The following is a 17,566-nucleotide window of genomic DNA, read 5'->3' as shown; positions in this document are numbered from 1 at the left end:
GAGCTCTGTATCAGCAGCTGTGGAGGAGTTCATTGAACATGTCATCCTGAATTTTTTTTTTTTTTTTTGCTTTCTAATCTGGGAAAGGCACTCTGCAGGAATAGAAGCTGGGGTGAAGACCAAGGTGTCCACTGTAAGGCAAGCAAAGCACAACGTTGCCATTTTTAGCTGGACCCATGGACAAAAATAAATGTTACAATATAAAAAGACCTCATTGAATTAGTCACTGGGAGGCTAATATGAGGGGGAAAGGAGTCCAAGAAAGCTAGCTGTATTTTAAAGAAACCTTATTGAGGGCGCAGGAGTAAACCATCCCGATGTGCAGAAAGAATAGCGAATATGGCAGATGACCAGCTTGGCTTAACAAAGAAGTCTTCAGTGAGCTTAAATACAAAAAGGAAGCTTAGAAGAAGTGGAAGCTTGGTCAGATGACTAGGGAGGAATATAAAAATACTGAGCGAGCATGCAGGAGTGAAATCAGGAAGCTCAAAACTCAATTGGAATGACAGCTGGCAAGGGATGTGAAGCGTAACAAGAAGAGTTTCTACAGCTATGTTGGTAACAAAAAGGTGGTCATAGAACGTGTGGGCCCCTTACAGAATGGGAGAGACAATCTAGTGACCGATGATGTGGAAAAAGCTGAAGTACTCAATGCTTTTTTTCCCTCTATCTTCACAGACAAGGTCAGCTCCCAGACTGCTGCACTGGGCAGCACAGAATGGGGAGGAGCAGCCCTCAGTGCTGAAAGAACAAGTTCAGGACTATGTATAAAAGCTGGACATGCACAAGTCCATGGGGCTGGATGCAGTGCATCCAAGGGTGCTGAGGGAGTTGGCTAATGTGATTGCAGGACATTGGCCATTATCTTTGAAAACTCATGGTGATTGGGGAAAGTCCCGGATGATTGGAAAAAGGCAAATATAGTGCCCATCTTCAAAAAAAGGGACGGAGAAGGATCTGGGGAATTACAGACCGGTCAGCCTCACCTTAGTCCCTGGAAAAATTATGGAGCAGGTCCTCAAGGAATCCATTTAGAGGCACTTGGAAGAAAGGAAGGTGATCAGGAACAGTCAACCTGGATTCATGAAGGGCAAGTCATGCCTGACCAACCTTACTGCCTTCTATAATGAGATGACTGACTCTGTGGATGTGGGGAAAGCTGTGGATGTGATGTACCTTGACTTTAGCAAAGCTTTTGATATGGTCTTCCACAGTATTTTTATGAGCAAGTTAAAGAAGTATGGGTTGGATGAATGGACTGTAAGGTGGATAGAAAGCTGGCTAGCTTATCGGGCTCAACAGGTAGTGATCAACGACTCGATGTCTAGTTGGCAGCTGGTAACAAGTGGAGTGCCCTAGGAATTGGTCCTGAGGCCGGTTTTGTTCAACATCTTCATTAATGATCTGGAGGATGGGGTGGATTGCACCCTCAGCAAGTTTGCAGATGATACTAAGCTGGGGCGAGTGGTAAGGATAAGATACAGAGTGACCTAAACAAATTAGAGGAGTGGGCCAAAAAAAAATCTGATGAGGTTCAACAAGGACAAGTGCAGAGTCCTGCACTTAGGACAGAAGAATCCCATGCACTGCTACAGACTGGGGATCGACTGGCTAGGCAGCAGTTTGGCAGAAAAGAACCTGAGGGTTACTGTGGACAAGAAACTGAATATGAGTCAACAGTGTGCCCTTATTGCAGGGTGGATTGATTTTAATCAAGGTGATGCCAGTTTAAATCAAGGTGATTTAAATCACCAAGAAAATAAATTGATTTAAATCAAGTTTCCCACTGATACTTCACATATTTCTTAAACAATGGTGCAAAGCTGATCACTAAAACATGTTGTAAAATGCTGTGTTGAGTTGTAAATTAACATCTAGGAGGAGGGTATACTTTGTGTAATTTTTTAGATAACGTGATTTTTATTAATTTAGGAAATAGTACATAATACTTATTACCTGTGTCAAGCTGCAGATGCTGCAGCAGTACATTAGGAATGGTAAGAACTAAATATCACATACAAACACAATAGCACTTATATTTTATTAAACTAAATCTTAAATGTTACATAAATGTTTCATATTTGCAATTGCAGCAGTCTCCTGAGTTGTCGGCTGATGGCTGTTCTTAAACTCTTTTTTTTTAATTTTCAAATTTGATTAACAGACAAGTCATCACAACATTAAAGGTATGCTGTCCTTAAAACTTCTACAACTAGCTCTCATCTTTCCCACTCTCACTGTCATTTTTATTCATAGACAAACAGAAATACCATTTTTCCTGCTTTTTCAACTCCCAGTCAATATCTTAGCTTTGAGTAAATAATACCAAATGATGAAAATATTTTCTCTGTGCTACTGCTGTGAAAAGTTGGCTTAGCAACTGAAGGAACACTGTTTCAAGATGCCTGGCTAATGATTTCCACCTATTCAGGGGAGTGACTTTGTTCAAATCATCAGTAAACACGTACTGTTTAAATGGTTCCACTCCAGCCCTGAAATTTATTATAACTGGCATAACTGAGGAATGATTTTGAGATGCCCATGCCATGGCAGCATCATCTTCTTCAGAAGTTAGGCATCTACCTTTATATCTGGGGTTGAGAATGTTCACAAGAAAATGAGGTGGAGTTAGTGCTTGATCCATTCGCTTCTTTATTGCCTGCAGTTTAACTTTTTGGTGAGGTATTTCTTTAAAATATTCCTATATAGGGTCTCTCTTAGGCCCAGAAGCCATGACAGTTTTTCTGTGGCAAAAGTGTGGGGAATATAGGAAGCTGTGTGTGTACTGAATGTCTTCCCTTTTTCTTTCCACTCCACTCCACTGTTCCTTTCTACTCTGACTCTGTCCTTTGTCTCTCTATCTTTAAGACAGTGTCTTAACTAACGCTTCTGCCTTGCTTGGTCCAGCTCCACTACCACATAAGCACAGAACAACAACAATCCTATCCAGCCTGTGTCTTTCTTTGCACATGGGAATTAAGTCTGCTGAGAAACAAACTGAAAGCCCAGAACTTTCAAGAAGCAAGAACTGGTAGTTAGGCTGAATGGACTAGGACCATTAATTCATTTTTATGAGACTATAAGTGTAGGTTTAGCATGTTTGTGATGAGATCTAATTGTAACTTATTTTTTAAACGAGAGAAATTTAGTATTTAATTGATGATTTAAAAAAATCAAAACGATTTGATTTAAAAGAAATCAAAACGATTTGATTTCAATAAAAATATCCGATTTTTAAATTTTTTTAAAAAATAATTGATTTTTATCCACCATGCCTTATTGCCAAGATGGCTAATGACATATTGGGCTGCATTAGAAGAAGCATAGCCAGTAGATCAAGGGACATGATTATTCCCCTCTATTTGGCACTGGTGAGGCCTCATTTTGAGTACTGTGTCCAGTTTTGGGCCTCCCCCCTCCACTACAGAAAGGATGTGGACAAATTGGAAAGAGTCCAGCGGAGGGCAACAAAAATGATTAAGGGGCTGGAGCACGTGACTTATGAGGAAAGGCTGAGGGAACTAGGCTTGTTTAGCATGCTGAAGAGAAGAATGGGGGAGGGGGGAAGGGAGGGAGGTTTATAGCAGCCTTTAACTAACCTGAAGGGGGTTCCAGGGAGAATGGAACTAGGCTGTTTTCAGTGGTAGTAGATGGCAGAACTAGGAGCAATGGTCTCAAGTTGCAGTGGGGAGGTCTAGGTTGGATATTAGGAAAAACTTTTTCACCAGGAGGGTGGTGAAGCACTGGAATGAGTTACTTAGGGAGGTGGTGGAATCTCCATCCTTAGAGGTTTTTAAGGTGTGGCTTGTCAAAGCCCTGGCTGGGATGATTTAGTTGGGGTTGGTCCTGCTTTGAGCAGGGGGTTGGACTAGATGACCTCCTGAGGTCCCTTCTAACCCTAATCTTCTATGATTCTATGAATTGTAAATCCTCTGATTACAATTCCTCTGCTGAATAATAGTCGCTTAACACCCTCCTGGGTGTGGACCATCCTTGTTGCAGAAGAGATTTTTCAAACTTATAACACATTTCACTAATGACAATACAGCAAAATTGCATAACTTGAGACACACTAATGATACACATATTTTGATGGAAGAATGGGTTTTAGCGGCTCATGACCTTTCATATATCTCACATGACATGCTTTTTATGAAATACATCATAATCATATATGAATGATGAATATGGAGGTTATTGGGTGCTGCCTTGAGGTACGGTGTGTCACAATGGGCAGCAAGAAGAAACTGAGGATGCGTTGCAGCCATCCCATTCTTTGTGTCCTCTGCTACAGGAAGCGAGAGGACACACAGGGCACAGCTACAGCTGCAACGAATGCTGATATTCAAAAGAATCCGATCTCGTGCATGAGGAGCATGCACAAGAGTAGAATGTGTAGAAAATCATTCTAACAGGTGGATATAAAAATTAAGCATGTGGCTCAGTCAATCTCAGTTAAAGGTGCAATTACTACTAACTTCACTCAGAATAGTACTTGTCAGTGGAGGGAGAATTGAGCAGCAGGTGTGTCTGTTTGGCTTTTTGCCCGCCTATTAGTTTTCTTTTTGCTGCACTTCCACTTCTATAGCCATATTGTGCAAGTTGTTCTAGTTTTACTTTACCTCTGCTATGCAACATGTAGCTTACCCTCCTCTTTATAGGTGATTTAAGCATCCCGTTAATCTATAGCTGTCCAAATACAAGACTGTCTGACAGGATTGTATTGTCTTTCTCCTATTTGTGAGTTCCTTGCTCTTAGTTTACTGCCAATTAGCACACATTTGTTTCCCTCTGCACTGCATGTGGAGTGGATGGGAGAATAAAGTCCATAAAGGCATTTATAATGGAAATGCAGGCTAAAACCTTAACTGTAATAACAAAGGGGTCTGTAAAACAGCAAGTATTGTATTTCTGTGATTCACAGATTTCTGCACCAAATGAATTTGATATCATGCTTACGATGCCAGCTCCTAGAGTTGAACTGGAACAATGTGATGACTCTGGTGCCTTTTATTATGTGAGACTTAAAAGAAATCCTCAAGGAAATAATCTGGACAAATTTTTAAATGAAGATGGAACATTAGCAGCCTGGAAGATGCTTTCAGCCCTGAGGAACATTATTAAAGCATATGTAAAGAGCAAGACAGGTAAGTATTTAGTGGACAATAGTTTCACTTACAGGTGTTACTGTCCAAACTAATGTCTGTACATATAAATCACTGTAAGTAGTTTTGTATATACAACTTATGTTCTTGTCAGCAGTGCCTTCATGGATGTGTGGACAAAATGCAAGAAAAATCTATAAATGTTGGAACTTTTCATGTTGCAAAAGAAGAGCAACCACAGACATATAGGGCCTGATTCTGATGAGAGATCAGGGTGTATATAAAAAAAAAAATTCACAACAACCTGGAGCAGTGATTCTCAACCTATTTTCATTGTGGGCCACATCTAATACTACATATATGGTCCTGAGCATGTCACATGGGCCACAGCTATATGCTGATTGGGCCCCAGGTTGAGAACCACTGAACTAGAGCATGGAGTGGAAGGTGGTGCCTGAATTATGGCTCTATTCTAATGCAATATGCTGTTTTTGCAAGTGGAAACAAAGGACATTGAGGGTCCAGTCTAGGGCCAGCTGTATGCCTGCCACATGGCTCACACAACATAGCTCTGTGCAAAGGGCTGGGTGTTGAGCTTGTAGCAAAAGAGAGAGAATTCTAAAAAGTAGCTACATGCTCTTCCCTCCTTCCTTTTTGCTCTTCCTCTCCAGCTTTAAAAGTTTAATAGAAATATTAGTTAAAAATTCTTGCTGCAGAGGTTACTCATGCTGCATCTTGTCTCAGTGAAATAGTTCATTTTAAAAGTATGCTGTCGTAACTATCGGTATAGAAAATATACTATGTTCCTAGCTATAACGTGGACAGTAACAATTGTATTAACTCTTGGAAGACTTTTCTTTTTAGAATATTCTTTGTGTAGTACAACACCTCAACAAAGTCTGCCTAAAAACTCTGGAAATATGGAGACTTAAAAATAAGTGTTTCAAATCCAATATTTCCCATAACACCATGACTCTGTCTTGGGGATAAAGCAAATTAGGGTTTAACTCAGGCTAGTAACCATATGAAAATCACAGAGATACTTCTACAATTTTGTTTAAGCTATTTGAAAAAATCCTTATTCCATGTACTGACTCAATTTCTTCCGCTTTATACCAAGTGTTCCTGTATTTTTACTTGTTGTAAGCCTTCTGTGGTTTCTAAACTTATTTCCCCCCTTTTAAAACAAAGCATATTTTCTTCAAGCAAGGTGGTAGAAACATGCACCCTTATATGTTCATAAAATAACTCCAGAATGCTTGTTATAATAGTGACAGACTGAAATGACACAGGTTTTTTGGTGGCTGAGTTTCTTTTACCTCATCTTCAACTAGCCATGTCCAAATTGGACCAGTTTAGGGCATGTGGCTCTTGTGAAAACTTAAATTCAGTGTCTTGCCTTTCAGTGTAGTATTTTTTTCTCATGAATATGGTGCTATAATCAAGGGTGATACTCACATGGAGAAGAGGACACATGTTGAATTATGGCCCACGAACCAAAGTATAAACTAAGCAATATACATAATGGCCCATTTATGTCAGCAGAGGGGTTACGCAGAGATTAAGGGAGAGTATGGCCTTCATTCATTAACAAAATGTTTTGTTATTTGTTTTGGACCAAAATGGTCACATTTAACACTAACAATATACTCTAAATAAGAAAGTATAGTCCTCTTTAGCTCTCAGCTATTTGTGTTGAAAATTGTGGTCATAATATCTTTTACAATATTAAATATAAATACATGGGGTTCTATAGGTCTAATATATTCAATGCATAAAAATATTCCTAAACAAGACAAGAACATTCCACTTTTGGAGTCAGTACTCACTGCAAATTTAAGCTCTCCTCAAAGCACCTTAATTTCAATTGTGTTACCAAGAAAGGCACTCTTTTTCCATTACATTGTAGCATATTAATTTAGCTAGTCGAGTACTAAAATCTGATGTTAGGGTTTTATAAAAATGGCTTGGTTATTTGTTTTAGATGGGGCAACCTGCAATTACATTTCCCTCAGAGTTCTAGGTAGTTTCATGCATTTTTCTTTGTTTACTTGGTCAATTTTCTGCACATCCCTTCAAACAATGAATTATTTGCATTATGCAAACTTATAATTTAAAAATACTTAGTCTCTTCATTTATTCTCTAATAGTCAAAGACTGCAGCTTTGTATTTTAGTTTGACATTTGATATAACTACAAATTCTAGTTAAATAAAAACAAAACAATACAAAAACTGGTTCCCTACAATATTAAAAGGTTATGGGTTTGAAGAAAATTAATTGCTTTTTTGACAGGAACAGAAATGAAAGTGACTCTGGATAAAAAAAAGGCTGGAAGCCCTGCAATAACACTTTGCATTGGGGCTCTTCCAATAGAGATATCAGTGGATATAATCTTGGCTTTGGAAGTTCGGAGTCAGAGCTGGCCTGCCAGTACACAGGATGGCCTAAAAATTGAAAAATGGCTAGGAAGCAAAGTCAAACAAGAATATAAATGGAAGCCAATATACATAGTACCCAAACATGCCAAGGACGGAAGAGTGCTAAAAGGTATTGTTTTTATTTTGAATACAAACTAACTTTGTTTTTTTGAGAGAAGTCTTCTGCTTAACTAGTAGTTACCCAGCTGCTGTAAGGGAAACAAAAGATATCTTTTTGTTTTGGATGGAGTGTTAGTTAGCAGGGCATGCAGTACTCTTTGCTTAATCTCTTGTCCCCAGCTACCTCTGGATCAGAGAGCCATCATCTAAGAAAACCCTATCTTTGAATTATTAAACTTGTCCTATTCCTCATATTGTGGAGGCTCTGTACAAAGACAGTCCCTACACTGAAGATCTTACTTCAGGGTCAGCCACTTTGATATAATTTGAGATGGACCCTTCCATATTAGAACATTGTGGTACTTAACCAGGCCATGTAGAGGTATTTTTGCCACCTTTTTCTGTTATGCAATAGACACCTATTGAGAATGAAGGAAAGTATGTTTCCGCACAGAGTATCAAAATGAGTTTCTGTATGTGAAATTGAGTGATTTATGCATATAAAACCTCAATGTTTTGCACTGTCAGGGTAATTTACTAGATTCCCTATTGAGTTCATATCATAAGTGCACCACTGCCATTATTTTCATTTAACTTGGCTGTCACAATCATATGTGGCAGCAGAGTACATCTAATGGAAAACTGACTTTTTCTATTATATTTCAGCAAAATAAAGTGTTATGCCAAAGAAAGGCTTTGTTAAAGAATTTTTTTTTTAAAAAAAGCTCAGGACAGATTTCACCTAATGCTATTTGAGAGGTAGTGTTACCTTCTTTTGTTGATTTCCTGTAATAGGAAAATTAAATTTGAACCGTTACTATGCATTGTGGGGCTGAAAGCTGATCTATAGCTGTGTGGGAAGCATATATCTGTCAATGCTATAAAAATAATGTGGCTAAGCCTATTAACACCCCTGAAGAATTTAGTTTACTCAAACTGAATGCCTTGACTTGGGTGGACAACAGGAGTACTCAGTTACTGTTACAGTAGTACCTTAAGACAAAATCATATCAGAATCCACAGACTATGAAAGCCTTAAAAATAAGTTACACCAAACACTACCACGATTAGCTTATCCCAAACCAAAAAATTGTTTTAATTTAAGACAGAGTATATATCAGTAATTTAAAGATAGAAGACTTCCTGGGATATTGTATTTATTCCAAAATCACGCTTAATAAACCCAAGAAATTAAGAGCTAAACTTACACTTCAAAGAAAGCCAAACATATTTAGGTATGAAAATGCAGTTAGTTATCCAGACAACCGTAACTCTGTCCTATAGGGACATCATGCAAAAAACACAATTAGGGGATTTTAGCATTTTGTGGATTAGATTGAACTGATATTTTTAAAGTCAGAAAAAGTTGCAGGCATTTCCAAATAAGTTCACTTCACGATGACTTAACAGAAACTGTGTAAGAGTCATATTATAAATGAATAAGTAAGTGTTTTAATAAAATGTTTCTGTATTCTTTTAATACATGTTTAGAAGACACCTGGCGACTTTCCTTCTCACACATTGAAAAGGTCATGATAAAGAACCATGGCAACACAAAAACATGTTGTGAATCTAAGGGGATAAAGTGTTGTAGGTTAGTACGCTGTATGTCTTTTTTTTTTTCTTTTTTTTTAAAGTCTCTTTTAGCCACTATATCAATCTCATAGGTCAGACTTTAAGGTCAGAAGGGACCTTTATGATCATCTAGTTTGAACTCCTGAAAAACTCAGGCCACAGAACCTCACCCACCCATTCCTGTAATAGGCCCCTAACTTATGACTGAGTTACTGAAGTCCTCAAATAATGGTTTAAAGACTTCAAGGTACAGAGAATCCATTAGTAAGTGACCTGTGCCCCGTGCTGCAGAGGAAGGCGAAAATCCCCCCGGCCTCTGCCAATCTGCCCTGAGGGAAAATTATTTTCTAACCCCAAATGTGATCAGCTAAGCCCTGAGTATGTGGGCAAGACTCACCATCCAGACACCTGGAAAGAATTCTCTGTAGTAACTCAGAATCTACCCCATCTAACATCCCATTACAGGCCATTGGCATATTTACCGCTAGTAGTAAAATTAGCCAAATTAGGCTGTCTCATCATATCATCGCCTCCATAAACTTATCAAGCTCAGTCTTGAAGCCAGCTAGGTTTTTTTGCCCCACTGCTCCCTTTGGAAGGCTTCACTCCTCTGATGGTTAGAAACCTTCATCTAATTTCAAGTTTAAACTTCCTGATGGCTAGTTTATATCCATCCGTTATTGTGTCCACATTGGTTCTGAACTTAAATAATCCCTTTCCCTCCCTGGTATTTATCCCTCTGATGTATTTATATAGAGCAGTCATATCTCCCCTCAACTTCTTTTGGTTAGGCTAAACAAGCCAAGCTTATGAGAGGAGACTCAAAGAGAGAGGTTTTTCCATTCCTTGGATCATCCTAGTAGCCCTTCTCTGCACCTGTTCCAGTTTGAACTCATCTTTCTTAAACATAGGAGACCAGAACTGCACACAGTATTCCACCTTGTATAATGGTACTGACACCTCCCTATCTCTACTGGAAACACCTCGCCTGATGCATCCAAGGACTGCATTAGCTTTTGCATGGCCACATCACATTGGTGGCTCATAGTCATCTTGTGATCAACCAATATGCTCAGGTCCTTCTCCTCCGTCACTTCCAACTTTTGTGTCCCCAGTTTATAGCAACATTTTTTTGTTATTAGTCCCCAAAACGCATGACCTTGCACTTTCCACTATTAAATTTAATCCTATTTCTATTACTCCAGTTTACAAGGTCATCCATATCGTCTTGTATGATATCCCGGTCCTTCTCTATATTAGCAATGCCTTTCAACTTTGTGTCATCTGCAAACTTTATTAGCATACTCCCACTTTTTGTGCTAACGTCAGTAATAAAAAGGTTAAATAAGATTGGTCCCAAGACCTATCCCTGAGGAACTCCACTAGTAACCTCCCACCAACTCTGACAATTCACTTTCAGTAAGACCTGCTGTAATCTACCCTTTAATCAGTTTCTTATCCACCTCTCAGTTCTCATATTCATACCTATCTTCTCCAATTTAACTAATAATTTCCCATGTGGAACCATATCAGATGCCTTTCTGAAACCTAGGTAAATTAGATCCACTGCATTCCCTTTGTCTAAGAAATCCGTTATCTTCTCAAAAAAGATCAGGTTGGCCTGGCACGATCTATCTACCTTTTGTAAAACCATGTTGTATTTTGTCCCAATTACCATTAACCTCTATATCCTTAACTACTTTCTCTTTCAAAATTATTTCCAAGACCTTGCATACTACTGAGGTCAAACTAACAGGCCTGTAATTACCCGGATCACTTTTTTCCCCTTTTCTTAAAAATAGGAACTATGTTAACAATTCTCCAGTCATATGGTACAACCCCTGAGTTTACAGATTCATTAAAAAACCTTGCTAAAGGTGTTACCCTAAAACTCCAGGACCCACAAGGCCCTATACTGGCTTGGGTATACTAACCATACTGCTGCCAGCTTTACTGCTATAAGGGGTAATTACTGTGGTCCGCCCTAGGGAATTTGCAAGAGTTTGCCAGGGATTCCCATTTATAATCTCTTGAAAAACCTCCCTGGACCTGCCTGCCTTGGTTTACCCTTGAGAAGACATGGATACAGCTCTCTGCTCAAGTGATTGATACTTAGACAGCAAACTCTTCAAAAACAAATGTCTCTTTATTAACTACTAATTCTAATACAATTGGGTTCTAAATTGAAAATCAATACAGTAAAACACAGAAATAAGCCACTTACGATTGTACAGAACACTATATACTATATGGTGTAAAATTCTAAAGTTGCAATACAGCATTCACAACGCAATATAGTATTCCCTTAGTATAAGCTACAATGTTATTGTGACATTGGCTTCCAGGGGAGCCATGCTGAGACAGCTTAAACAGGGCAAACTGCAAAGAATGGGGCAGGCAAAGCCTTAAATACTGATGGTTTTTCCTTCCCTAAAATATACCAAGCCAGCAACAAACAGCTTCTGATGACCTCACTGGTCATTCGGTAGACAAAACACAGTTCCCTTAAAACTATCCAGCCCTTTGGTTAGCACCTAGAAAGCCAAGTAAAAAATACAGGGGATAACTGAAAATCTTTATCCAACATATGTAAAAAAGTTCTACCAATCACAAAGGATTGGACACATTACCAAACAGGTCAATAAATAGTTCAGATCTTACCCAAATACAATGTTAAAGCCAATGTTTATTAACAAAACTAACATTTATTAAAAAAGGAGAGTAATGGTTAAAAGGTCAGCAGTATACATACACAGATGAAAATAAAGCTCTTAGGTCAGTTTCAAAGTAGAGATTATAACTGAGTTGTAAAGTTCTTAAATTGCAAAGTCTCTGAAATTACCCAAACAGCTTGGGGGTCATCAGTCCTTGTTTAGAGCTTCTTTGTTAGAAATCCAGTCCAGAGAAATGAAGACTAAATAGTCCATGTGCAGAGTTTGTTCAAATTTTCCTATGAGAATTAGCAGGGTGATTCCAGCTGGTTGCTGAGATCCCAGTCTTGCCATCCAAATTTTCCCTGACAAGCTTGGACAGATTTGAGATAAAAAGGATCAGTCCACTAGAGTCTTTTATAGAGCCATGCAGGATGACCAATATTTTCTTCACAGCAGGTGCCTCCTTGAACAATTAATAGATGATTACTTGGGACTCTGAAGTATCATCTCCTATGTCCTGTGCACACCAGTAACTAGTTACATTAGCATGAGATAACTGGCCATTTATGACCATTTACAGGTATTTACTACTTAAACTTCAAAGAGAAATACAAACAATAGTATTGTTACATTCAAAGTTCCATCTATACGTTCATATGTTTCTTTTGAACTCTTAATCAATAGAACAGTGATAGACAGGAAAGCAGTTTATCTATACTGCTAATATCTAACAAGAGATATGTAATCATCAACATCAAATAACTACCAACAATACACTTGCATATCAAAGGTCTAGTCTACTTATGAGGAATGACCCTCACCACCATTGTATTTTGCTATAATATATTTTTAAAGGTCAGATTTGAGCCATGCAATTTGTAAAGTTGCTTGGCTTTTTCGGGCCAAGCATCACAGTTATGAATTCTTAATTGCGGCGCGGCATAACAAAACATACAAAATAAAAGCAAGTAACATAAGGAAATCCTGCATACATATGTATAAATCCATAGCACATTGCAATATCAAGCACTTATTACAATGTGGCAAATAATACACATGCATACAGTAACATTACAATAATATTCTTAACACTACTACTTTAAACTAGCTAACATTCAATGAGTGTTGATCAGGCACCGATAGAATGGGCGGGGTGATCACTCAAGCTGCAGGCATCCAGCTTTATTTACAGTCATTCCCATACATACCTTATTAAGATCATACTTACTCCTCCTTGATCTAATCCCTCTGATTCGTCTGGGGTCCTTCTGTTCTGTCTGCAAAAGTTTTGCTGTTGCTGCAAGGTATCTTCTTCTGCCACTCTTGCTGCTGCCCAGGTCTTCTGCAGTCACGATTACCCACCACCCAGACCTGTCAGCTCTGTGCCTTACATACAGTTTTTCTGACCTCTACAGAGCCTTGCTGATTGGTTGCTTTTTTAATGTCAGTCAACACCTTCTTTCCCACCCAGAGGTGAGATCATGTTGGACCAATCAATTGGCCACTATGCTAATCAGTTTTACCTTGTTTACTTCAAACTCTGACCTCTTCCTGCTCTCCTCCATAGTGATATTACCTTTAACCAATCGGCTCTCTGATATGCTAATAAGCTTCACTTGTTTACTCCAAACCTGACCACACTGCTCCACCTTCTCATTTACAGACCCCATCCCTTCAGGTACCAGAAGCAAACTTTATTTCACTCCATCCTGCCTTTGGTCAATTTCTCAATACCTCCATTTTGTTTCTTCTCCTGCTCCACCTGATGATGTCATCAGCCACCATCTTGATTTCCACCTAAAACTCACTCTAAACTATCATTAATTACTACTTACCAGAAACCTTAAACTTAAAACTAACTATATTATTATTCATGGCTAATCATTATAATACCATCACCGCTTTTGTTCTTATTGAAGCAGATAAAATCTTCTCCAATTTTGCCACTCTCCATCTGCATTTTCAGCTGTATGGTTGGATGTTGTCTCTGGTGCTGAGCATCTTATGGGCACTAAAGCAACTTTAAAAATCTCTTGTATCAATAGGCTTGCAATTTCATATGCCAATTCTATTAATATTCTTGGATGGAAATTATCTGGGCCCCCCCAGTTTAGTCCCATTAAGATGTTTGAGTTTGGCTTCTGCCTCGGATGTGGTAATTTCTACCTCCATATCCTCATTCCCATTAACCACTCTGCCATTATCCCTAAGCTCTTCATTAGCCATATTAAAAACTGAGAGAAAGTATTTGTTTAGATATTGGGCCATGCCTAGATTATCCTTAAGATCCATTGCATCCTCAGTGCTTAGTGGTCCCATTTCTTTGTTGTCTTCCTCTTATATGGCTATAGAACATTTTACTATTGGTTTTAATTTCCTTTGCAAGGTTCAAGTCTAATTGGCTTTTGGCACTTCTCACTTTATCCCTACATGTTCTGACCTCCAAGAGGTAGCTTTTCCTTGCTGATCCCTCCCCTCTTCCACTCCTTACAGGTTTTCTGCTTTCTCTTAATAATCTGTCTGAAATGCTTGCTCATCCCTCTTGGTCTACAACTCTTGCCTGTGAATTTTTTCCCCTTTGGGATGCAGGCTTCAGATAGTTTCTGCAACTTTGACTTGAAGTAATTCGAAGTATCCTCCGCCTTTAGATCCATGAGTTCTTCAGTCCTGTCCACTTCCCTAACTACTTCCCTTAATTTTTTTAAGTTAGCCCTTTTGAAATCAAAGACCCTAGTCACAGATGGATTTTTGTTTATTCTTCCATTTAGTGTGAAGTGAATTAGCTCATGATCACTCGAACCAAGATGGTCTCCTACAACCAGATCTTCTATGAGGTCTCCTCACTACTCACCAATACCAAATCTAAAATGGCATCCCTTCTTGTTGGTTCAGCAACTGTTCGGTGAAAGAATGTGTCAGATATCACATCCAGGAAAATCTGGGCCCTATTATTATTACTAGCACTTGTCCTCCACTCTGCATCTGGGAAATTAAAGTCTCAATCACACAATTCCCAGTAATATTTACTTCATTAAAAACATTAAAGGTCTCTATCCATATCCAAATCAGAGCCTGGTGATCTGTAGCACACCCCAAGCACTATCCCAGGGGAAGCTCCAGTAGCTTTCTTCCCCAATGTGATTTTTGCCCAGACAGAATCTGTCTTGTCCATTCCCTCATTTCTAATTTCTTTAGTCTACCTCATCATTGATATACAATACTATTCCACCACCTTTGCCTTTATTTCTGTCTTTCCTAAACAGCACATACCCTTCAATACCTGTATTATAGTCATGACTACTATTCCACCATGTTTGTTATCCCTATAATATCTGGTTTCACTTCCTTCACAAGTAGCTCTAATTCCTCCATTTTGTTACCCAGGCTCCTCATATTGGTGTACAAATATCTTAATTTTTGTTGTTTGGCTTCGCTCACATTCCTTACCCGATTTGGCCAAGTCATTCTACCACCAGTAATGCCTATTAGACTGGTGTCTACACTACTCTTCCTCTTAAGATCCATTTTCCCACCCACTACTGTATCCTTTCTTCATTTTCCTCCCTTTCAATGTCAAAATCAGGCGTGGAGATTACCTAGGCATCTCCCAACCATCTCACCCAAATTCCTAGTTTAAAGCTCTCTTAATCAGTTGGGCCAACTTCCATCCTAGAAGTCTATTTCCCTCCATACTCAGGTGAAGTCCATCCTAGGAGAACAGTCCTCTGTCCATGTATGTCTCCCAACAAGTGTTTGAGTTCTTTCTAAATTTATAATTTAAATCTGTGATGTGAGAATAAGGAATAATAGTGAGCCTTTATGAAGTTTTTTTTTTTAAATCTACAGAACACTTCATGCATTTCAGCTAATCCTCACAACACCTTTCTGTTGTACGCAAATAAATGCAATCTTGTGTAGCGCAGAGTATGCCTGGCTTCCATTGAAGTCAAAGGAAGATGAGAGCACAGTACATCACAGGTTCAAGTCTCATTTTTGCATTATAAAGCAAATAATGAAGTTGTCAAAAAACAAACAAAAAAAACCCAACACAATATAATCCCTCCCAACTCTGATAAAAATGTTAGCCCCAAGTTTATAATTTGTTAGAGTGGGAAGTCTATTGACTCAGCCATTAGGAAATTAGCCACTGTATATTCTAGATACTGGGCACAAAATAAGTTACTTATTTGAGGCAATTCATTAATAGTGTGTGTGTGAAATTATCTGAAGACTTAGTTGATGCATTTTAAACTGTATAATCTAAGGAATTGATTTTAATAAATGATCCATTTTGGGTTCTGTAGTTTTAAAAATCATATGCCCTTCTGAATTTCATTAACAATTCTAGGCATAGGAAGAGAGAGCACTAAAGTCACCAAGTAGGTTTGTATATAAATATAAAGCTAACTTCTTCACAGTTTACCTATTGTTTGTCAGTTCTCTAGATTTGATACATAAGACATCAGATTTTTAGGAGAATCTTTGTATTTTTTGCTACAAGAGCAGTTTCAAAAAATTGTTTTATGAATTGGGCTAGATTCATTGTTGTTGGTGCAAGCATATTTACCCATCGTTCTGTACCAATTGGCTCCTTCTGTCCAATGGAAGGCAGTGGTATATCCCTCAGTTGGTCAGAAAAGGGCATCTTTAATCTGAGCAGTTTCCAAAATTGCCCCCTTGTGGCACTTCTGTGGGGAGTGCACTAAGTGAAGCATAGGACTGGCCAATACTACCCAATTTCTGGGTTATGATGGCTCCTAGTGGAAGAAAGTTTCTACTATAATGCATCACTAAAACATCCCTTGACCACAGTCCTTGGAAGCCCTGTGGAAAAGCTAATGTAATCCTGGGATGAATCTCGGCTATACAAAAATGCAATATTATTGGCAAGATTCTTGTTCCCACTGATGTCAGCATCAAACACCTAATGAAAGCCAAATATTCTGTACTTTAACAATATTTCCAGAAACACTTATTTAGCAGACATACAGCATTTCCTAGTAATAACGATTTATTGTTCAACAGGAAAGATTGTCTGAAACTTCTGAAGCATCTTCTGGATCAGCTTAAAACAAAATATGGAAACAGAAGGGGAATGGACAAATTCTGTTCCTACCATGCCAAAACTGCCTTTTTCCAAGCCTGTGTCCTCTGGCCGGATGACAGCCAATGGCTATTCACAGACCTTGAGAGCTGTTTTCAGAAATTCTTGGATTACTTTCTGGATTGCCTTAACAAGGCATACCTTCCACACTTTTTTATTCCTACATATAACCTTTTCAGTGTGATTGATAAGGCAAGCCGTGATTTCCTTTCAAAGGAAATTAAATATGAAATAAACAATAGATTTCCAATATTTGAACTGCAGAATTAAGGAAATGTTATATTAAGTTTTTCAAAATGTTCATGTATATTATATAAATCAGAATATTTAATAAAGAATCAAAATTTGAAGTTATTCCTTGGGAGTTTGTGTTGCTATGAAAAGTGGCAGTAAAGTAATCAGGGACAATAAATTAGATTTGCATATTTAAATTAAATTATGCCATTTAGTAGTAGGGAGGAGGGACTACAGCACAAATTTTTCCCATTTTGAAGTCTGAGTGGGGCCACACCACTTTCAACAGATCCTTCAAGGTACAATCATATTCTGGCAGCCGGAAGAACTAGTTATATATAATCTGTAATTTCCT

General features: G+C 38.4%; 1 protein-coding gene across 1 annotated transcript in view; it reads left to right on the top strand.

Moving 5' to 3' along the window:
• Positions 1 to 17,271, top strand: part of CGAS (cyclic GMP-AMP synthase) — a 28,462-nt gene extending 11,191 nt beyond the window's left edge. The window contains exons 2-5 of the mRNA XM_067532620.1: positions 4,925 to 5,147; positions 7,400 to 7,654; positions 9,136 to 9,238; positions 16,899 to 17,271. Coding sequence (XP_067388721.1) covers positions 4,925 to 5,147; positions 7,400 to 7,654; positions 9,136 to 9,238; positions 16,899 to 17,247 — 930 coding nt within the window. The 3' untranslated portion in view covers positions 17,248 to 17,271. The remainder of the gene's footprint in view (positions 1 to 4,924; positions 5,148 to 7,399; positions 7,655 to 9,135; positions 9,239 to 16,898) is intronic.
• Positions 17,272 to 17,566: the final 295 nt, after the last annotated feature.

The sequence above is a fragment of the Emydura macquarii genome, unplaced genomic scaffold (genome assembly GCF_026122565.2).
Source record: "Emydura macquarii macquarii isolate MOO-44397 ecotype Brisbane River unplaced genomic scaffold, CSIRO-AGI_Emac_v2 contig_3295, whole genome shotgun sequence".
Taxonomy (NCBI): domain Eukaryota; kingdom Metazoa; phylum Chordata; order Testudines; family Chelidae; genus Emydura; species Emydura macquarii.
This window is presented reverse-complemented; position numbering and strand designations above follow the sequence as displayed.